The 23,499-nt window shown below is 35.9% G+C and overlaps 3 protein-coding genes across 13 annotated transcripts in view; 2 read left to right on the forward strand and 1 right to left on the reverse strand.

Moving 5' to 3' along the window:
* Positions 1–7,497, forward strand: part of LOC121727179 (microtubule-actin cross-linking factor 1) — a 204,574-nt gene extending 197,077 nt beyond the window's left edge. For 2 of the 10 annotated variants that reach the window (XM_042114938.1, XM_042114883.1), the window contains 8 exons: positions 1,459–1,595; positions 2,768–2,922; positions 3,345–3,451; positions 3,577–3,739; positions 3,925–3,993; positions 4,654–5,004; positions 5,723–5,809; positions 5,989–7,497. In XM_042114938.1, coding sequence (XP_041970872.1) covers positions 1,459–1,595; positions 2,768–2,922; positions 3,345–3,451; positions 3,577–3,739; positions 3,925–3,993; positions 4,654–5,004; positions 5,723–5,809; positions 5,989–6,169 — 1,250 coding nt within the window. In that variant the 3' untranslated portion in view covers positions 6,170–7,497. Of the gene's footprint in view, positions 1–1,458; positions 1,596–2,179; positions 2,392–2,767; positions 2,923–3,344; positions 3,452–3,576; positions 3,740–3,924; positions 3,994–4,653; positions 5,005–5,722; positions 5,810–5,985 lie in introns of all 10 variants that reach the window. The other 8 variants (XM_042114947.1, XM_042114865.1, XM_042114892.1 and 5 more) reach the window with 8 other exon arrangements.
* Positions 7,498–8,792: 1,295 nt separating this feature from the next.
* Positions 8,793–10,300, forward strand: LOC121725389 (26S proteasome non-ATPase regulatory subunit 9). The gene is made up of 3 exons (XM_042112302.1): positions 8,793–9,131; positions 9,386–9,612; positions 9,752–10,300. Exons 1-3 carry the CDS (start codon positions 8,921–8,923, stop codon positions 9,971–9,973), a joined length of 660 nt encoding a protein of 219 aa, XP_041968236.1. The 5' UTR covers positions 8,793–8,920; the 3' UTR covers positions 9,974–10,300.
* Positions 10,200–19,223, reverse strand: LOC121725380 (dual specificity protein phosphatase 23-like). Of its 2 annotated transcripts, XM_042112279.1 has the most exons (5): positions 18,611–19,223; positions 18,255–18,262; positions 15,140–15,563; positions 12,386–12,509; positions 10,200–10,542 (listed from the first exon to the last, which is right to left on the reverse strand). In XM_042112279.1, exons 1-5 carry the CDS (start codon positions 19,019–19,021, stop codon positions 10,274–10,276), a joined length of 1,236 nt encoding a protein of 411 aa, XP_041968213.1. In that variant the 5' UTR covers positions 19,022–19,223; the 3' UTR covers positions 10,200–10,273. The 2 variants fall into 2 exon arrangements, with proteins under 2 accessions (XP_041968213.1, XP_041968223.1); XM_042112289.1 differs by lacking the exons at positions 10,200–10,542; positions 12,386–12,509; positions 15,140–15,563; positions 18,255–18,262 and adding exons at positions 17,008–17,268; positions 17,623–17,746 and having other exon boundaries at positions 18,611–19,112.
* Positions 19,224–23,499: the final 4,276 nt, after the last annotated feature.

The following is a 23,499-nucleotide window of genomic DNA, read 5'->3' on the forward strand; positions in this document are numbered from 1 at the left end:
GTGGCCTAAACGCTTAGGCCAATGATCACTTAGGTTTAAGATATTTTGATTTATGTCACACTTGACAGTACACTGATATTTTTTGGAAACACAACCCATATGTGGTCAGTGATGCCAACCTGCAGATAATTTCAGATCGGTGAGGAACCAATAGAAAATCTAGAAGTGTCTATCCTTACGCCATCTAGTTAAAATTGTTAAAATTAAAATTAAAAAATATAAATGAAAATCCCTCATTGGACGTTAGCTAGTGGCGCGGGGTATAGTGTTGCCAGCATAAAATTATGTTTACATTTCGAATTATCGATAATAAAATTATTACACTGTTATTTATCGCATAAATTGATATGTTAATAAACTAATAGCCTGCTATAATTAATTATGTGGCTAGCGCATCGATTCTGAACGGAAAAATCGATGTTTTTACTAAATTACTAATTCGTATTTGCTTTATCCAAACCTTAACTCCCATTACCCCTGTCTATTTATGTTATTTTTATTACATTCATACCCAATCCCTTTTTACATAATATTATTATGTAGTTTCGTTAGTTTTACCGCTTCCTGATCCAAGCAAGCCGGAGCAGCATGAGGCTTGTTGCCCGTTCGGTAAGAAAGGCATTATTTTGCTAATGGAGCATTCATAATAATCAAGACTGATTGCATTTACTTACTAGACTTTTATCGAAACAAAGAATACTCCATTGCAGCCTTTTTCTGTGTAGTGCTTGGCTATTTAAGTATTATGTTTATAAATATTTGGCTACTTATGTGCAATTCATGCACTTTATTTTTACTTTATAGTTTATGAACAGTAGAATTAAGAATCATTTTTAAGGCATTTAAACATTGCCAAACATAAGTGTGTACATAAATATACCTAATTTAATGAATTAACATTTAATTTAATTTATGGTGTCGAGATATTAAATTGCTTTGATTAACGCCTTAAAATGCATGTTGTGAATTTTATTTGCATTATTATCAGGTAGATCATTGTCGTGCATTTTACAAAGCAAGAACTTTAATAGGCATAATAACTTACTTACTACATTTACTACGGTTACTACATTGTTATTATTACATAGGTACCTACTTTTTATATAATTATTATCGTATTCTAGTATTCGCGTCCAAAAAAATTAAGTAAAGCCTTCATAGTTTCTTGCTTTGTAAACAAACATTGATGTGGTGAGAACAGTAAACTAATCGTTATAATTCCTAATCCTAATTGCACATTTTGCAAATTTTTATTCGATTTTAATTTAATGCGTTTGTTTTGTTTGACATGTTCTGATTTTGTGTTGTTTTTTTTTTTCTTTCCTACTACCATGCACGCATCCTGTTTTTTAACACTTTTGGTGTTTTAATTTTTTATCATTCCCGTTACCGTATGGTTTTCTTTTCTCCATCATCCTTTCCCATCCCGTTTTCGCACTGGACGCCGCCCACATGCAGCCAAGGGAAGAACAAACATCGAACTACGAGAGCAATTCATTTTGGCTGATGGAGTGTCACAGAGCATGGCTGCGTTCAGACCACGAACGCCACGTTCTAGCACAAATACGCCACCCTCAACTGGACCAATCACAAAAGTAAGTAATAAGCAAAAATAACAATAAAAACATATTGTTCTCCCGACAGGTTATATTCTACATAGATGTAAATTCACTCATAGTCATATATTTCATTATTTGCACAGTAGTTTTTAAGGGAGCATCGGTTTGTGGGTTTTCTTTTTCGCTTTATTTTTACTGCATCTTGTACATGGATTTTTTAATCCATTTGCAAGAGGCACAATCGAGAGTGCAGCATGTGAGAGCTCGTAGCGTTGTCGTATTGCATTAGTGTGCTCTTAGCTAAGCATCGAAGCACCGGCTCGTGTAGTATTTGGTGTTGTTTTGCTAGATTTATTGAATCCCACTGCATTGGAAAGGTGGCACGTCGCGCATATGGATGCTAATGGTAAAGTATTTTGTTTTCCCTCCCTATAGATCCTGTCATAATCGTTTAAAAACTCGCGTGTTCGTCGACTAAACGTGTGAATTAATCGGATTGTTGAGATTTCGCGATACGGAAAATGATTGGCACTATGAAAGCGTATATTTTGTAGCGGCTATGTTTCTCTTCTCTCTTCTTCGCATAATGAAGTCTTCCGGTTTTGTATTGATGCGTATAGCTGAGGAGTTTATGGAGCAGTTGAAGCCAATATTTGAGGCTCTCAGACAACGTGAAGAACTACCGTGTTCGTACCCGCTCCACGTGGGTTCGACGCATGGCACTAAGCAAGCTTTCATATACGGACATTCAAGATCGCAAGGTTCAACGACGCCAGGTGCCCATCACTATACCCACCATCATGGGTACCAGCCGTCTCCAGGATATCATTGGGTAAAAATAGGCTATAGCGTGTGTGGGTTATTGCACTGACATTTAATTATGATTTTAACAAAAGTTCAGTGATTATCAATTATTTTATTGTTTGTTTTGATTTTGTGTAATAAAGTATATAGAAGCTAATCAATAGTTGATCGTTGTTGTCAAGACCATTTAGCTAGCATGCATATTGATTAAATTTGTAATTCATGTAGGTTATTATACCTTTATGATACTGTTTGTCCATTACTGAAATTTTTAAATCATACACGTAACGTCACGTCATTTTATTCCTAACACATTTAGAAAGATCATCGTTTTGTTTTTGCTAGTAAAATTACACCTACTGCTTTAAAGTTCAGAGTATATTAACGATGATTTTCATCTTTAGGTAAGGGAAAGAACAGCACGCTCCGTCCCAATGTCTACGGGAGCCCCAGGACGTGCCTCGCGCTCTTCTCTCAGCGCAGGAACACCGGACTCGCTTAGTGATAACGAAGCTGCTAGTGGACTCGGACAGAGATACCGCAAGCCGAGTGTACCAAGGTTATAATAATATTATTAGGTTCTACCACAGATATAGATCTAGATAGATACCGCATGTGTATGTACTTCGCGTTCCTCCCAAACGACGAGCAATGCTCGTCTTTCGAAAGTTTGTTCTTTAGTCTGCTATCGGAATCCGACGTCAATCGGAATTTTAAAAATGCCCAAGTGCCTAATTTTGTCGTATTGAGCTATAGAAATTCGAATAGAAACGTTGGCCTAGATAATGGACACGTTTCTTATCATCGGTACGTCACAGTAAGTAGGAAAAAAGTGGCACGCTCGTTTTGGGGGCATACGCTATCTATCTTGATCGTGTCTGTGGGTTCTACCTATTTCCCGAAAAGAGTAAAACAATATTTACACAAGAAGAGGATCATTATTCTGACAAAATAACTTAATATAACTATATAATTTTCCAGATCTACGCTTACGCCTGGTGGTTCAAGACCCGGATCAAGACCAGGATCGAGAACTGGGTCTAAGCCCCCATCACGACATGGATCGAACTTGTCGCTTGACAGCACCGGTAAGTATTTAACATATTCTCGTGCTCATGATTTTTAAACTACCCCCGATTTAAATGTTGTGCTACCATACCAGCCTACATAGATACTTTGACGAATTTCATATAAGTAATTAAATTAATTGCAGATGAAGTATTAACCCCATCGCGCATACCCATGCGAAAGGTGACCAACACGCGCACGTCGATTGCTCGGGCAGCCGCCAACGCTAGCAAGCTGGGCGTTACCACACCTAATGGTGGATCACGGCCCAGAACGCCAACTGGCTTTTTGACGCCGGCCAGTGGAAGGTACGCTTTAAATTTTGAAACTTTTAAGTTTTTGAACGAATACAGAAAAGTGCTGCTGTGATCATGTATATCTTTTATGTATTCTTGATTTTGTGTTTCTTAGAAATAAATTCGTCTGTTGAATTAACTACGTGTATCACTGTAATATTATGGTAAACTGAATTAGTTTTACTGGGTATGGACAGGTATCATAGCGGAGCAATGTACCGCACGTCCAGTATACCCACACTGTCACCCGTACCAGCGTTAGTAAGGTATTCAAAACTGTCGGTTTGTTCGTGTTGTTTGGAAAAAGGGGTACATACGATATAATTGCAATTTCTCTCTGGTCTTATAATTTAGTACATCTGTTACATTAGGTTACATGATCCAATTTAATTTCCTCTTACGAGAGATTTACGGATGACTAAACTAGCATGGCCAAAAGTTTAATAGACCATCCAGAATAGCTATGATTGGGATGCATGTGACTAAATTATTAGCATTAAGTTTTCAAACGGTCAGATTTCGCTGTCGGCCGTCATCTGTACAAAAAAAATTATAAACAATGTCTTAAGCTTACCTATAGCCATAAGCCAGTTAAAAGTTGCAATTGCTAGTAAAAATTTTAGGTATAGAGTTAGCTTGGAAAAGGAATCCGCTCTTTGATAGAAAGTCTCAATGCACCTTCTTACTTTTTTGATATCATTAGGCTTTTGGTGACGGGGTGCTCGTTAACGTTTGGTTTGGCTAAATGAAGAGGGCTTGTTTGTGTAAAGTATACGCAATAACATCGCTAACTGTAAATGAGTGCAATTACTAACAGACATAATAATATTATAATGTATTCAGATATTAAACGCAATATTTATTTAATATATTTATTTTTTTCCTTTTCACATGCATCGGTAATGGAAATGGAAAAACGAAAACAGTTCAATACATTCTCAGCCATCGTCGATGGCCTCAGAACATCCTAAATCCTTATCACACCCGCATCCTGCATTCCAGACTCAAGGGTCCACAAAAATACCCGTGTACATCGGGAATCGTTCTCAACGGACACCGTCTGTGGAACGTAGATATAAGAAAAGAAAAACCCAATCCCGAGAAACCTCCCAAGAACCTAGTCCTACTTCCCACGATCCAAAATCTGACCAGAGAAGTCCTGAAGACGATTCCTCCCTGTTCAGCATATCCGGAATGACAAGTGACAATGAATATGAGAGTAATATAAGCGAGTCTAGCGGAGAAGCTCCAAAATCAACGAAGAGAGATATAAAAGGGTACACATAATGTTACTCGTTGCTTAGTTATTGGCCCGTATTTGATGCCCGTTGATTTATGTTTCACAGCTATCATCCACACAATCATCTCATGATGAATATCATCCTCATTCCGATGTCAGCATAAATTTATTTCACACTATATTTGATTATAGTATCATATTAAATAATGTACCTACGCCTAACATTATATTCAAACAATTCACCATCACAAAGCTTATAATTTTTGTTTGTACTAATTGAAGCTTTTAATGTTTTTTTTTAATTATAATTTTATGTTGTGCTATGATACAATTACAAAAATCAAGTGTCTCTTTATATTATGCATTTTAATTTTTAGTACTTAAATATACTTATATATTTTTTTCTTATTTTAGCTCTGCACTCAATTATTCCTTGATTATTATGTAACGTATCATCAGGCATATTGATTTATAGGCAGAATGCAGATACATACAGATCTTCGTTATTTGGTCGAGTTACGTCGAGTGTTGTGTCGTGAGCTGTCGACTGGGCTTGACGTATCCCAGACAAATTACATAGATAGTTTCTGCCTTCGATTCAATTTCTCTGATAGTTGCGCTTTCTGTAAAACGTACACTTTTAACATTTTTACTAACAAATATTTGAAGCACACAATCAGCTATGCATGAACGCACTGTCTTAAATTAATAACTTTCACTAATCTTATCTATCTTTCTTTCTAATAATGACGTAGGAGTGGGTCGTTCGCGTCCACCGATGGACAAACACCTAGCAGAAGTCGCATACCCGTGGCTAAGGAGACTAACATTAGTAATACTAGGTAAACTACTAAATTTCGTTTCGAGTGTTGTGTATCATAGAATTTGTATATTTTGATTTCTATGCTATTTCTATTTACTTTTCGTTGAGACGTGTAGCTAGTTTTATGGTTTGGTGTATTGAGTTGCATGATTATACCCGTCAATATAATATCGTAACGTATTTATTATTATGTATTAGACAAAGAACGCCGTCTGGCAGTACGACACCGGTGCGGCCTGGGCAGCAGACTGCCGCGTCGAGGCTGGTCAGGAGACCGTCTGACGCCACCGATAGCGGAACTACGCCAAGCACTCCGCTCACACGACGCGCTACTCCATCATCACGAACTACGGATAAACGCGAACCTTTTCGACTTTAAATAAAATTACACTCGATTTCATTCCCGCTCAAAAACCGCCATATTGTAAATTTCAAACATTCCAATATGGCGTCTTTAGTGTAACTGTCACTTTGATTTTTCTATAATTTAAAACGAAACATCGAATTATTTTATATTTTAACAAAGTCATGATTACCTTGTTTACTTAACATAATTTACGTTATAATCATCAAAGTGACCGAAACGAATATTGCAACAAAAGGGCCGATAATGTAATTTAATATGACTAACATTCGACATATTCGCAAATCGAGCCAAGCTTATTAAAATAAATCGAAACTTTGCGAATGTGGCTTCTAATAAGTAACAAGTTTAGTAAGTAGTAAAACAAAGTCTGCAGTCGTTGCCTTGTATACTGATTTCTACTTTTTCAAAGAATTAAGATTTTTGTGCGGTACTTAGTACTTTTTTCATTGATTTAAATTTGTTCTTGTCGTTGTAGCACTGCGAATATTCCTTATTTATTATTATTGTCAATGTTGCCATAATTATTAGTGTTATGATACGTATTAGTCTCGATAGAGGCGAGAAGTGTGATTTTGTATTCGTTTTGTATTTTTCTTTTAGGGACCATTTATTTATGATTCATTATTAAATTGACAGTTACTTTAAGTCCAGGAAATTCCATTAAAAGGATCGCCAGCCTATTTAAAGATATTTTCTGATTTAAGGATGACTGTTGATTATTTATTTGAAGTGATAATAGAAGTAAATTGATTTGTAAAGCACAATCATGTTTTCATCATGTGTTCATTTTGTACGTAATTTTTTTTTCATCAACCATCGTACGTTCTGTATATTATTATATTTTTAAGTTTTTGCACAATAAACCATATTGTGACTGCGATATAATATATTGACTGTAGTTTTATACTCCTACTTACGCCAGAGTTGTTTGTATAAAATTACATTCAAACTAGATAAAATAAATCATAGCGGACTATATAATATTAGTAAATTAAGTATATTGTCAACTAAAAGACATTTACATACTGAAAGCTTAGAATAATTTTATATACAAAAAAGGAGCGCTTTAAAATGTAACCTTCCTAAAAATGTTAACCAACACTCACACTTAATTGTTAATTTTTATTATAAACCTGACTTTAAGATTAAGTCTTTATTATAAGAAATATTGTAAAACTATTAATCTGGTCATTTTATTTAAATATCATTGTTGTATTTGTTATATGGAAGTAAATTTACTAAAAGCTTGCAATATTTTTTTGTATAAAGTAATGATTTTGAAGAGCAACTGTTTTAAAAATCTCATAATTGATTTCAAAAATAAAGAATAACTAATAAAAGTCGTTTTATTATATTACTGAATATAAAAACTGAAATATATTTTTACTACATATTATGAATAAAGTTTTTGCGTGATGTGGGGACGTCAACAATACGAACATTTCCTCTTTATAATTAGTAATGCTAAAAAAATAGTGTTGTATCGCTAGTTGCTAATTCCTGGAGAAGACTCGACTAGACTTTGAATTTTATAGTTTCTTTCTACGAATAATAAAAACTTGTTTTTATCATTCGTAGCCCGTAGGTTTCTTTACATTCATCATTAACAGCTATAGTCTGTCAAAAAAGTGAAGAAATTAAAAAGTGGCAACATCGTAGTGACATTTCAAAGTCGCTCAAAATAATGTAAAATTAATGATACGTTCAATCTGGTTCAAATAAGTTAAGGACATAGATAAAGTATTATAGTATAGATGTAGTCTTAGCCCGTCATCGCGTGGCTATTTTATGCCTATTTTCATACAAGTAGTGTGCGTTTATTTTCTTGAATATTTCTATCTATTATTTCGAAGCACATTATGATACAGGAAAGAAAGTCAATTAGTTCATGATAATATCGATTAACTATAGTTCAATTGATGAGAATTCGTAAACACACGTAAAAAGCTATGCAATTTTTATAGCCAAATTATTAATTGATGTGATAAATAGCACGAATAAGGGATTAATAAAATTATAAATTACCTTTTTAGCTTACCGGTATCGGTATTTTACCGATTGTAAAGCCCAAAAAACGTTGTTCAAAACTTACGTATTTAATGTTAAATCCACGCGTTTGAGGCATTCTTTGACCATTCTTATGGTTTATTATTTAGCGGAACCACAAAACCCAACAATATCTAGCATTAAATGTTCACTAAAAACCTTTAACACTTTTATTACCTACATGAAATGTGCAGACCGACTCCTTTGCTATGTCCTAGTAAGTAGGACATAACATTACACGCTTTTGACGCTTATACACCGATATAAGGCTCTCTCCAGTCTATAGCTGATCAATGGCTGAAACCTTTTAAATTAGCAATGGAAAGCAATATTTTTACTTGGTATTACTAGCATTAGGCTGTAGAGCTAGCATCCAGACCATATACTTATTTATATAAGTTTATGATCCAGACTTGGAAAAAAAATGGACTGGAAAACAATATTTTTACTTGGTATTACTAGCATTAGGCTGTAGAGCTAGCATCCAGACTTGGAAAAAAAAATGACTGGTATCTGTAATCTGACATCAATTGTCAATGTCATTATTGTCATAACTCATAAGTCATTTGTCAACTAAACTAATTTGTACCGTGGTCCGTGTACGTTTTGTAGTTTTGTACACATGATGATTCGCAAAATTAGAGTTTTATGAATTTGATTTCATTACTAAAGAATAATTAAATTATCCAATCGCCAAAAACTCACACAACATTAGCTATGGTAGGCTACAATATGGATGGTGCTGCCAGAGACAGAGTTATGAAATTGATTCAAGATAAAGATAGAATTGAATCTGAAATTCGTGAACAGAATTTAGTTCTAGAAGCAAATCATGTAGGAATGCAAGATTCTCTTACCGATAGTGAAGGCTTTCCAAGGAACGATATTGATGTATATAAAGTCCGACACGCAAGACATCGCATTATTTGTAAGTATGACATAGTCCTATCCAACAATGAATCAGTTTTTAAATTGAATTAATAGCCACTAGTTAGTAGTAGTAGTACAATTACTCTTTGTATGCCGTATGTAACAAACAGCTTTTTGGATGTTTAATTAATGTTTTGAACATATGTAATTTTTTCACTAATTTGTATTTATCTTTACAAAATTCAAATTGCCCAGGTTATAATCCATTAAAACTTCAATTTAACTTGATTAATCACTTTAATTTAACTTGAGGTTTGCAAAACGATCACAAAAACATAATGAAGCAAATAGAACAAGGTCTAGGTGATGTACATGCTGGGTTTCTGGGAAGTACCACTAGCAACGGAGCCTCCACCTCTCAACTCACATACACCAACGGCCATAGTAGAGATATCACAATCAGTAATGGTTCAGATGCCCATGAACACACTTTTGCGGTGGTCGGTTTTGTACAAGAAGGCTCTCCAGCTGACTTAAGTGTAAGTATTTTGAAATTAGCTGTAGGTTAATTTATAACAAAAATAAAATAATATTAACTGCTTGGTTATATTTTGTACAGATTTTCTTAAATAGTTTTTTTTAAATATAATTTACTAGCAACATACTAATTTTTTTCAGGGTCTATGTGAAAACGACAACATAATTCAGTTTGGCTCAGTAACTGCAAACAATTTCTCGGACATCACCCAGGTACACAATGTAGTCATGCACTCAGTGGGACAACCAATTCAAGTAAAAGTTAGAAGAGGTACGCACATCCTGTGCATGACAGTCACACCCCGACCGTGGGGTCAGCCTGGATTGCTTGGCTGCCAAATAAACAGACTGGCCTTCACATAGTATCTGTATATTATGTAAAGAGCAGTGTTTTTTCCACCTGTGGGTCATGACCCGCTGGGGGGCTGATCGCGAAAAAAAATTTCACACCCCAGTCAGGTCACAACATAAAAAAAGGTTGAATAACACTGGTATAGAGTATGAAGAGTATCTAAGTAGAGTTAAGCTCTGTTTAGTGTAAAATTGTTTTTGTGTCATTTTCTTTGTTATTTAATACTAACAAAATTAAAATGTTTTATTATAATTTATTACTAACATTACCATAAAAACATAGAATAACGAATATTAACATGATCTTAAAATTTAGAAATATATTTTATGATTGATCACCATGGCTTTTGATTTTTTACGCTCCTTTTTCTCCACTACTTCGCCTTCTTCAAGTATCACAACTTTTTCTTCATCCTCGGTGGTTTCTTTCTTTTTTTCTTCATCAGAAAACATGTATTTCATGGAAAAATCAAAGTAAAGTTTGTCGTCCACCATGCGATAGTCGGGCTTAGTGATTGTTCCTCTGACACAGTCATGATAGTGGCAAACCATCTTTTCTTGTTCGTAGGTTTCACATGAGCCTAAAAAAAACAATCAGGGTTATAATAATTATTACATGTATTTTTTTTCAAAATACAAACAAAGCCAATTTTTTTAAATCCTGTTAGAGCGCTTATTTGGACGAACGGCACGTGTCGGCGGCACGCGTCGACGGCAGCCGTCGACAGTTTATCACGCTTGCAGTTGTGACGTACCGCGTAAGTAAAGGTAAGCGTCCACAGGTCGGTATCGTACGCAACGGACGTCTCGCATCAAACGGATTATTTTTTTACAGTACGTCCACTGTATCGGCAGCGTATGGATTACCGACTAGCCAGTATGTTTATCTTCAAATTAGTCCAAACAAAGTTCCTGAGTCAAAATTTCTGCTTTCGACTTTTCCATCCACACCCATTTTGAGCATTCATTTACTAGGCTAGTCTCGTAATCCGTAAGCTGCGGATTCAGCGGACGTACTGTGAAAAAAATATCCGTTTGACTTTGATGCGAGACGTCCGTTGCGTACGATACCAACCTGTGGACGCTTACGCCAGTGCCGTAAATAGGACGGTGCCATGGGTGCCCAGGCACAGGGCGTAGACTCTGGGGGGCGCAAGAACTGGCCAGAGTCCAGACCAGACAGATCCTTATTTTTCGAATTGCTCCCGATAAGTTCCCGCTGCGCCCCAGAGATGTTTCCCAATGTATTAAAAAAACATCCACAGCCAAACATAATATAACCTCCTCCTTTTTGGAAGTCGGTTAAAAAACAAAGGTGCAGTTATATAGAAGCTCGCACAGGGCGCAAAATAGGCTATTTACGGCACTGCGCTTACATTTAGGCGGTACGTTACAAATATAAATTCACAGCGGATTTAACATGTTTTGCATTTTTTACTGTTTTTCAGTAAAATTATAGTTATTATTATTTAAAAAGTGAGCACGGTAATGTTATTGTAATCAAAACAAAGCGTTCTGGAAACGTGGGAGAGACATGCTTCGGCACGAATGGGCCGGCTCGACCGACCAAAAGAAATACCACGTTCTCACAGAAAACCGGCGTAAAACAGGTAAGCGTCCACAGGTCAATATCATACGCAACGGACGTCTCGCATCAAACGGATAATTTTTTCACAGTACTTCCCATGTATCGGCAGCGTACGGATTACCGACTAGACAGTATGTTTATCTTCAAGTTAGTCCAAACAAAGTTTCTAAGTCAAAATTTCTGCTTTTGACTATTCCATCCACACCCCCCTTTTGAGCATTCCTTTACTAGACTATTCGATAATCCATACGCTGCAGATTCAGCGGAAGTACTGTAAAAAAATTATCCGTTTGATGCGAGACGTCCGTTGCGTATGATATTGACCTGTGGCCGCTTACCTTTAGGCGGTACGTCACAACTGGGGGCCTACCACCACCTCTACTAAGCGACACCGTTTGACAGATAAGCAATAATTACTTTAACGTCAAGCTATCGATCTTAAAAAAGTTGATATTTCACAGCGGATTTAACAATATTTTGCATTTTTTACTGTTTTTTAGTAAAATTATATTTGCAAAGTGAGTACGGTAATGTTATTGTAATCTTACAACAAAGCTTTCAGGAAACATGATCGTTTTAGGAAAGTTTGTGGTAGGTCCCCTGCAGGCGTCATAAATTGTCAACGGCTGCCGTCGGCTGCCGTCGACTGCCGTCAACTGCCGTCGACTGCCGCCGACACGTGCCGCCGACTGCCGTCGACTGCCGCCGACACATGCCGCTGACACGTGCCGTTCGTCTGTAAGAGCACTTAATGGTGGTACCATAAAGTTAATATTCCGCTAGGTATATTAACTTTATGGGTGGTACACAAAAATTTTTCAAGACGGACAAGTAACCTGGTCGCTGCACTCTGACAGTGAGTACGGCCCGCTCGGGCGCCATGTCTCGGAAGTACACGAGGTAGCAGGCCAGCATGGTGCCTGTCCGCCCGCGCCCCTGCCGGCAGTGCACGCCCACGGTCTACAACAAATAACAATCCAATACATAGGAGAAAAAAACCGTGATCTAGTAATTAACTACGCTAATTTAATTTAAAGCAAGGGTTCCCAGACTTATATTTTCTACTGTCCACTTTGAGAGCAAATTATGTTTTAGCGCCCCCTTTCCCTTTGTTTCAATTTAAAATGCATCCCGATGAAATACATCACCCCCAAGCCTCTACACAATACCCCCATTTCCTTTCGACCTTCAGCGCCCACAGGAGGGCGTTATCGCCCACTTTGGGAAAGACTGATTTATAGCAACACATCTGTTACTGTCTCTCCACTATTATTTAAAATATATTTAAAATTTTTAAATACATATAATCATGAAACATAATCAAAGCTGCTTTATCTCACACAGTGGCGCTTGCTCCAGGAGTCCAGAACTCCAGACAGAGACTAACTAGCTAAAAGTCGAGCTTTGTGGGGCCTCGCGTCGTCACACCTTGACTGACTAATGAATAATGATAACACATCTACATAATAAAAAAACCTTGGCTGACTAATGATAACACATCTGACATCTACACAAGTGCGTCGCCAGCCGATGGCGCAGGGGGGGGGGGCAAGTTGACTTTACCTACTACAATTCATACTTTTCTCATCCATACTAATATTATAAATGCGAAAGTATCTCTGTCTGTCTGTCTGTCTGTCTGTCTGTCTGTCTGTCTGTCTTGCTTTCACGCCAAAACTACTGAACCGATTGCAATGAAATTTTGTACACAGTTATTCTAGAGTCTGAGAAAGGACATAGGCTACATTTTGATGTGGGAAAATATCTTATTTCCATGAAAATATCGATGAAAATGAATTCGCATTGCGCGTGGCCAGCGCTCATCCCGGGGGTCCTGGGTTCGAGTCCCGCAGGCGGAACAAAAAGTTTTTAATGTTCCTGGGTCTTGGATGTGTATTAAAATAAAATTTCAAAAATCTTAAACATATTTTATGTACTAGCTGTTGCCCGCGACTTCGTCCGCGTGGACTTCAGTTTATAGTACTTTATAGCGCGCGATGTCAACAAAATTGGTGTCAAAAGCTTTTATAAAAAAACCTGGTACCCCTTAAATCAATACAGCTGTGCAGTGTGCACACAATAAGTATTTCATTTTTTTATATTAAACTTTATATTTTATGCCAAATTTTAAAGCTTATTTAGCCCTCCAATTACACAACTTTACCCATAAACTATTTATCATTGATAGATTTAAGGTTACGTCACTGCACAGATAAAGTACTGAGTTATTTAATACCGTCGAATAGATATAACAATCGAAAAAAATCGAAACTTAAATGTAAGATGATACCACGTCTTATAGGAAGACTTTTGAGCAAGCGTCAGCGCGATGTAGAAGACGCACGGCGCCATCTATTATGAATTGTTGGAACTAACTTAATTTGAACAAATTTACGCATTTTCACCCCCTTACAACCCTTTTTTCCAGTAAAAAAAGTAGCCTATGTCCTTTCTCAGGCTTTAGACTATCTGTATACAAAATTTCATTACCATCGGTTCGGTAGTTTTGGCGTTTGGCGTGAAAGCGAGACTGACAGACAGACAGACAGACAGACAGAGATAATTTTGGCGTTTGGCGTGAAAGCGAGACTGACAGACAGACAGACAGACAGAGATACGTTCGCATTTATAATATTAGTATAGATTATGTGCACACTGCACAGCTATTTTTGGGTATTTTGATTAATTAAGGGCCGCGCTCCACCGGAATGGCAGCGGCGAGGCGAGCACTTTCAGCGCTGCCATTCCGGTGTAACGCGGCCCTAAGAGGGGTACCACTTACCAGGGTTTTAAAAAGTTTTTAAATTTGACACAAATTTTGTTGACACCGCGCGCTATAAACTAAAGTCCACGCGGACGAAGTCGCGGGCAACAGCTAGTTCTCTATAAATGAGAAAGGTAGATAGGTATGAATTGTAGGTAAAGTCGACAGCACATGAAGCTTTTCACTTGTACTACGAGCCTTACATCTATGATCTACAGCCATTGTAATAACAACAGTATCTTAGTACTATATACATATAATATATTCTGTGACAGTACAGAGTCGAGAAAGAGAGAGATGTGTAAAGCTTTGTTTTAGCTTCGTGGTAAAGCTACATGAGCACGAACTCTTGACTATGCAATAAAAAACTTGTAAATAAGTTATAATAACATTTATTATAAAAATAAAATAAAAAGGAGTTTGAATTTGAATAAGTGCACTGCATCGTACAGCGTATTTTTTTTAATTACCTACCAGATTTTAATATTATAGTGGTCGTTGTTTGCATTATATTTGGCAACTTTTTTAGAATCTCTAGGGGGGGGCAGCTGCCCCTCCTTGCCCCCCCCCCTGGCGACGCCCTTGCATCTACATGTAAATAAAAACTACTACGTTAAAGCACAAATCAATAGGCGTGATAGTTTTTCCGTAAAGTGTACCACAAAATGTACAGGTTGTGGAATATAGATACTAAAGCTCGCTTCGCTCGCCCTGACTAGTTGAGAAGTTTCCTTAACAATAACATTAAGTTAAATACATACTCGCACATGTATTATATGTTCTGCTAAAAACGATTATAAGTATATTTAAAAAAAAACCAACCAACCTCGCCTCTGATTTCCGCACGTTCGCAAATCTCAATAAATTTTATAATTTGTTTTAAGGTCGGCGCGCCGAACTCTTTGATTGCTATCTCGGTCCACTTCATCTTCTTCTTGCATTCCAATATCGGCGGGATCTTCTCGGGCGACAGCGTAATCAGGTGATTTATGCCTTGGTCAGCCAAATAATTGAGATTCGCTACAGTTTGTGGGTACCCCATCGCTGCGATTTTTTTCGGCACGAACCAAGAAAAATTGTACGGTGGGTACGATTCGTATTCCTCATCTGGCGTTTTTGTTTTAAAGTCCTCGTCTTTCATAGCTCTCGCCTTTTCCAGTTCTTTCCTTTCCTCGACTTCTTCGGCATACTTGTATATAAGTTTCGCTAATTTTACGTTTGGTCTTTTGCTGACGGTACTCATTTTACGGCGGGCTTGCTGTGTAATATTCTCAATGAAAGGTAACAATTTTTATCTACAAAAAGAGAAACTTTGTTGAGATTATTCCTTTTGCAATATTTAAAAAAAATTGTAGGTACCTAACTAGTTTCAGAGGTACGTTTGAGTAATTTCATTAGGTACACAAACTTGTTCTCATGCTCATCTGAAATCTAAATGTCTTATGCCCATTCTCATATTACGCTCATCAGATTCATAATAATGGGCAAGAAATCATTTAGCAGTTGGCAACCATAGCTGATAAAGGGACGTCATCAGAGTGCGCAACACTTGCACTTACTTATTAGAAAATTAAATTAACTTGCCTCAACTGTAGGTAGGCCGTAGGTTGATCCCTAAAACTATAATGAATGAAAGTCCCAAGCAGAACACTTTTTCAATTCACGCCACACTATGCAAACAAAAGCACTATGTAGTCTTACTATAAATTGACCATGTTTCATGCTGATAGACGTTCTGGCAACATTCCAAAAATACAAAATTGGCACACACATTGGCACCACTTTTGTGACATTTCGTTTTGGGGACAATATTTATTAATACCTGTAATACTTTCGATATTGTTTATAGTTCAGAGATCAGACAATTAAATCAAATAACTGTTATTTTTAGTTTGTTGATTGTTGTTTAGTACTAACTTTTGAAAATAATTGATAAATGGCGCTTGTAAGTTTAATAAAAAATTTATTTTATTATACAATATTTTGATGCAGAAATATTAAAAAGACCTTGTTTTGATTTAGTAAGTTTAATAATAATCACAGTCAAACTTTTTTAACAAATTGTAACAATAAATCATCATTCTTATCAAATAAAAAAGTATCCTTAATTTGTACATAGAACTTACCAAATGATCTTAATTATTTTGCTAATGTTTCTTGTAAATCTAAATGAATATAAGATAAGGCAATTAACCCATCAAGCCACCATAAGCTCACCGGTGAGCGAGACACAATAGAATAACAATAGATTTCCAAGAATCCACGATCGAAGGATTAAGAAAATATGATATCTGCAATGTCAATACGCATATCTTAAATTTTACTATTATATTTTAATTAATTTAGATATGCATAATGCATATAATATAATATACCTTTCAGCTTTAAATTATTGAGATAAATAACTAAATAGCAGGTGCTGGCAAATATTTCGCGTCTACCTTGATAGAATCTAATAAACCGAAATAAATACACATTAGCTATGAAACCTTGAAACTTGTGTTTACAGATTTCGCGAGATTTAGGTACCCGACAGTAGGTATAACGCGTGACGCACGTAATTCTGGAGTAATGATTACAATTTACAACTACAAACACTGTTTTGGCACTTGTTAGTATCATTGTCATTGAAAAAAATTCATTCAACTTTATTTTTAGAATCCATTCCGGAAGATATTGTCACTTTTTTTTAATAAAAGGATTGTCTTTCAATTTTGATAAATTCGTACTTCATAATGCAGCTATAGATATCGTACTTAACATTACTTTAGCACTTATCAGTCCTCAAAGCGCGCATACTATTTCACTACGAGGGTTTCTTGTTGACTTCTTTCGCGGCCTGGACGAACTCCTCCATCAGGTCTCCGCTGACGCCGAACCTGAGCGGGTTGTTCTCTGTCAGGTGGAGGAAGTACTTGCCTACCGCTTCCTCGTGTTCGGGGAAATCGCAGGATCCTGAAAAAATGTTAGGCATCATTTAAATTACTTGATGATGAATGAAAATTGATATCCCGATTATCATGTATACTAAGGTGACCAATGGATAACGTCATGATTGAAAGTTGGGCGTCGTTCCCTCTTTATTGTAAGGAACTAACGAATTCATTAATGCATGCATTAAATCATTTCATATTCGTAGATTTATCTATGTCTTGGGTTTTCGCTTATTAAAATAGGCTCGAAAAGTGTGAACCCAAGTCGTTGGGCTAATATTATTTCCTCGAATAGAAGGTGCAAATCAAATTGTAATAGAAACGTAAGTCCGAAGCCTTTAAGTAGGAATCGTTATAGTTTTTAATCTGTGCTTACCAGGCCTGATCATTCTGATAACGTTCATAGCTTGGTCTGGCTCGAAGCGGTGGAAGTGTACGAGGTAGCAGGACAGCATGATGCCGCACCGACTCCGGCCCTGGCGGCAGTGGATGCCTATTACCTGAAAAACATTTAAAAAAATCAAAATATGAACGCAACATTGGTGTTAAAATAACAGAATAACAATCAACAACGATTGAACCGTAATCCTCGAAAATAAACGCGGAAAGTAGTTTTCCAAAGTCAAGTGTATATTTCAAACAATGTGAGCGTTTCCAGCGCAGTAATTGTTGATAGTTATTTTCAGACGTCACGCCGTAAACTCATAATTTACGGTGGATAACGGAAACTGTTATTTAGATAATAAAACGATAACGTAGAAGCTAATATATGTATTATGTATCTAAAATCTAAATACATACATGATACACACTAATATTATAAATGCGAAAATGAATGTGTCTATCCGTCTGTCTGTTAGGTACCTCTTCACACTCAAACCGCTGAACAGATTTTGCTGAAGTTTTGCATGGAGATACTTTTTATCTCGTTAAAATGTACGGTTCCCCGCGTTAAACGAGTTTGCGGGCGTCATCTAGTTGATTCGTTGAGCTAATATTTCTTTATTCGTAACTTCCTATATACCTAGCTATAATAACTTATTAATATTGTAATCGGTTTTAAAGGCTTTATAACCAGATTTTGTCCGCAATATCGTTATTATAGCAGAAGTTCGTTTTAAGCGCGGGAAAAAATTACGGAAACTCTCTCGACTTGTCCTCCAGAGATTAAAAAAAACTTTACTTTTCATCTCAGCTGTTTGCGTACTTGAAACGTAAAGAGGTAACAGACTGTTAAACTTTCGCATTTACAAAATTTTTATGGATTACTAAGCCAGAACACGTAGTTGCAATTAAAAATCGGTTCAAGCTATTCTTAAGATGACCTATTTTTTGTTTTGACCTAAATGTAACTCACAACATACCTCGTTATTTTTGTCCGCCTTCTTGCAGATGTCAATGAACTTCTCGATCTGCTCAATAGTGGGCACCTCGAACTCCTCGACGGGGATTTCGGTCCACTTGAGGCAGGGCATATCGTCCACGGGCGGCTTCTTGCCCGCCGTCAGCGTCACCAGGTGCGTGATGCCCTGGTTCACCAGGAATTTGAGGTTCTCCACGTGTCTCGGGAACGCCATCGCCGCTATCTTCTTGGGGATCACCCACGAGAATTTGAGGGGAGGATACGCGTCCACCTCGATCTCCGGAAACGGATTCTCGGGGATTATGACCGTCAGGTCGTTTCTTATCTCCTTCCTCGCGCCGGCCAGATGCCTGTCGTCGGCCTCCGTGATGTCCTCCATTCGCGTATAAACGTGGTAGGTCTCGTCCTCCATTTTGTATTTAATCAACTTGTTATAGTTATTCGATCGCGAGTTGTGACTGCGCTCCTCGTGGACAGACTGATAGTCTGACAAGAGTCGGGCGAAAACTTGGCAGGTGCTCCCGCTGCTGGAAGATGTAACATTTATTTCTGGAGACCTTGGCCGTGATGTTTGCCAACGACACAACACACGATCCAATATAGTACCTAACACGACGGAATAAGACCCCGGTCTTTTCTAACCGATTAAAACTTTTCGCGGCGTGATAAGATCTCGGGCCAACTTTTACTTTGGTCAATGACTTAAAACTGTTTACTACGTCTGAAAGGTAAATATAAGAATTTTAAAATACGGGCAAACATTTGTAACATGCCTGTAAATAGAGCTTGTGGAAGTACATAATTAATTTTTTAGAATGCAAACATAACAAGTCAAGTACCATTGCTTCCTCCGGTTTGCCCTAGGATCCAACTCCATGTAAATAAGACTAAATAACATCGCATTAATATTTTATGATGTAGTTACGCTAATTTTATCGTTATAGTCAATTTCTGGCGATCTTTTATACATCGTTTACAATATAAACATCATAAAACTAAATCTGGACTGTTTGATAAACGAAATGGACAATTTTAATAATCAAATTGTGCAATATGTAGCTAATATCAGTTATACATACGGTAATAATCCATTTACAGCCTTTATATTATAATCCATCCAATCTATATTGGATGGATTATAATTTATAAGGGGCGACTAATTTTATAGTGATATCGGTGATATTGAACTTTGAAGTGTCCAAAAATTAGGTACTTCTACATGAAGCACTAATGTTTTCTTTTTTTTGGACCGCATATTTCCAATTTTTTTTTGTATATTGTCAATTAAGTTACCACAAGCATTTTAAAACTCATCCAAAATCATCCATCACAATATCAAAGCGATTGAATATAATAAACGAAGGTGATTTATTTTGGACATCGCTCCCCGCGTGCCGACGAACTCGTAACACCTTCATAACGGTAACAAGGTGCTCACTAAATTGACATTGACAAGGCAATAGAAACCGAAATTGATCGACACTCGTCCACATAATACACTTTGTCAGTTATGTAACTCTTCACTTTCATGTGTTTATTTACGACTGAATTGCAGAATCCTTTTAGTTTTGGAGACTATTATACGAATCACAGGGACACAGGGATATTTAAAAGCTACAAATAAAACACCAAATTGTGGAATAATAATATTTCATTTACATACAACACGAGTGTATACTAATTAGAGTGTAAATAATGATAATCTCCTAAACAATATAAAATTTTACACCACAATTTTTGAGCCAAATACCAAAATGATATAATTTCGGACCAAAATTGTAATAGAACCTCCGATTGTGTGAAATTGATGTGCAAAAAATTAAGTACAGAGTAAATGAAACGAAAAAAATACAGATCACAATAAAATACAGATACAAAATTGTTAAACGAAACTAAAATATCACTTGAATAGGCACTCCAAAGCTATACACGACGCAATCTTAACGTACAATTATAAATAAATTCTATAATATAAAACCTACAGTTAACATCGATAACTTACATCTTATAAAATGATTTAAAAACCAATACATAATACACAAATATATGAATACTGTGAATTTTAAATGCTTTAAGTCTTCTCTATGTAATAGCCTTACTTTTATTTATTTTTTCTACTGATTGTTCGCTCTTATAATTCTCAAGAGTATAGATAGGGTTTATTGAAGGATCGACAAGTTCTACAAAGTCTTTCAATATAGGTAAAGCTCCGATACGAAACAATAATAAAACATTTTACAAACCATTGACTGTTATTAAGTAGTCAAATAATTAATTATTGGTTGGTATTATATCCTCCGTACAAGCTCTGGGATTGGGGCCTGAGAAGTGAGGAATGGATGGTGCGCGATGGACAAAATTTTATACCGCAATCCGCCCGCAACATTTCAGAATATCATTCCTCAGAGCTCGCGTGGACCATAATATATTTTTGGGTAAAAATAACAGGGGTAACCTAATTAAGCTTTATTATTGAAATGAGGCTTAAGTCGAAAGTTGTTTAGTTAATATTATCTACTACGTATTAAATTACTTAGTTAAAAATTTAAGCTGTATTATTGCTGTTTCTTAACAAATACAAAACAAACTATAACGAAGGCTCTGCGCAATTTTAAGCATTCTCATATCTCCGTCTCTTTTGCTTTAGTCGCTATAAGTCGGCAGTGAGCAGAAAGGCAACACGGGAGTTCCGCAAGGCACGATTTTAGGCCCTTTGTTATAGAACATGCATATCGATGGCCAAAGCGTTTGTTGTTCGAGCGCTAGTAGATTCATAATATCATGTTTTACTCAAAGTTGGCAACAACTATAACAGAGATTCAAGGCACAACTTGTATAATGGAATGTCATAATAATACAACTTATTGACCACAAAATCTGATCTGGTAATTAATGTTGTTACTGTGTAATTAAACTTATAGCACAGTACAACAATAGTTATTTTCAAGTGTCAGCTAAAAGTCACTTTATCAAAATCAACAAAACATACATTTGAAATTCGTCATGAATTTTCCATTCCAGACATTTTAATTTCAACAAATTTTATGGATTACTTAAAACATTAGAATATAATGATCAAGTGCAGTTTAATATGTAGAAGGCAATAATAATTTTTCCGCCATTTTAACTATACCGCTAGATCGAACAAATGAATATAATTATTGACAAAAGAATATTAATAATTAAAGTTTAAAAATTATCAAAAGTATTAACATTTTTTTCATAATTATTATTTTAGCACCTTCCATAGGAAGTGTAGTACTACGAAGTATTGTAAAGTGATAGTGTTAAATACCTCACGTTCTAGATATCCTATGATTGTTAATTCGAAAATGATTAACGATTATAACGTCTACTATACGAAAATATAACACGAAACACTTAGAAAAAATGGATGGCATTCAAAACAATTATAAAAAACCGTCACACTACATCTAGTACATTATTGTCCATTTCATTAAAATTTTCAGTTTTTAATGATAAAAAATAATTTATCGATCTTTCGAAGGATATATAAAAGAATCGGCCAAAGTATATTCGAGTGCTAACTTCACTGCAGTAAAATACACAACTACATAACTTTAGTGTACACTACAACTTACTTGTAGTATTAGCATTACCTCCATACTGAAAAAAAAAGTTGCACATTGGATACTAGCTGGAAATAACTTACCTACAGCTTATACAGCGTTTTTATTAGTGATGGAGTAACGTTTTAATCACACTACGATAGTAAACAATTATAAGTATGTGTATGTAAAATAACGTAGTCCCGTATTGTAAAGTAATAATATAGTATAGTACGTAACATAGATTTTAATAACAATACTAATATAGCTGTAAAGTTTTCGCTACCTAAATTACTTTCAAATAACCCTCTTACTAATAAAAACATCCACAAAGACGTTATAAAATAGTACTGTTACATTAAAAATTCTGCTAATAAACACAACAAAACACATAATATAACATGGGGGCAAGGGGGGGGGGGGGGCAGCTGCCCCTCCCTGGATCATGTTGACGTCCCTACTAAGTACTTTTATCTATAAAAATTAATAAAACTAATTTTTGCCATTTGTTTGCAATACAATATTTTTACAACTAAAAATTATGAATTTTTTATTCTTTATAAGCACCTAGCTATTGAAAAATCTGATTGGTAATTTGCCCCCCCCCCCCCCCCCCCCCCCGGCACCAGAACCTGGGTAATTTGCCCCCCCCCTGGCCCAGAACCTGGGTATGCCCATGTAATATAATTTTATTAAGTCATACTCAATGTAAAATTATTATTAGTAAGAGGGTATATTCTATAAATTATATAGAGTAATGATAGTAGATAATATGATAGTAATAGACATAAAAATATTATACTTATTACATAGTGAAAATTCTAGTCCTTAGGTCCCACAGGTTTCTTGTCTGGAACAAACTCTAGTTAGATCTGACATTTATCCAATTATTAGGAAGCTTTATTAGTCTAGACAAAGATTAAAATCAAGGCACTAAAACTAAAACGCTATCAAAATACATAACCTCCAAAAATAATGTAAGAATTTCATACCATCATAATTGTTGCAAATCAACAGTTATGATTCAAATATATCCCTAAGCATTAGTTTTGTAAATTTTTGGAATAGGCCAATAAAAAAGGATGTATGCAAATTGGAAAATATCTAATTCTAGGCCAAATATTGAGTAAGTAAATTAAGTTTTCAAACGGCTATTGTGTACTACCTAATCCTGTGATTTTGCTAATCTTTTAATTTTAAGTAACATTATAATATAGACTGTTAATAAATTGACAATAACGATAAGCACTAATTATTGCTTCCAAATTCTTTAAGATTTGAGCAGATATATTATGAAACACGCGATTACAATTTTAAACAT

The sequence above is a fragment of the Aricia agestis genome, chromosome 1 (genome assembly GCF_905147365.1).
Source record: "Aricia agestis chromosome 1, ilAriAges1.1, whole genome shotgun sequence".
NCBI lineage: Eukaryota > Metazoa > Arthropoda > Insecta > Lepidoptera > Lycaenidae > Aricia > Aricia agestis.

Excerpts from the sequence above, each read along its gene's own strand:
- LOC121725389 (XM_042112302.1), top strand. The coding sequence starts at position 8,921 with ATGGTAGGCTACAATATGGATGGTGCTGCCAGAGACAGAGTTATGAAA. Across the intron at positions 9,132-9,385 it reads CGCAAGACATCGCATTATTT|GTTTGCAAAACGATCACAAA; the intron begins GTAAGTATGACA and ends ATTTAACTTGAG. Across the intron at positions 9,613-9,751 it reads GCTCTCCAGCTGACTTAAGT|GGTCTATGTGAAAACGACAA; the intron begins GTAAGTATTTTG and ends AATTTTTTTCAG.
- LOC121725380 (XM_042112279.1), bottom strand. The coding sequence starts at position 19,021 with ATGGAGGACGAGACCTACCACGTTTATACGCGAATGGAGGACATCACG. Across the intron at positions 12,510-15,139 it reads GTGCGGAAATCAGAGGCGAG|ACCGTGGGCGTGCACTGCCG; the intron begins GTTGGTTGGTTT and ends TATTTGTTGTAG. Across the intron at positions 10,543-12,385 it reads TGTCAGAGTGCAGCGACCAG|GCTCATGTGAAACCTACGAA; the intron begins GTTACTTGTCCG and ends TGTTTTTTTTAG.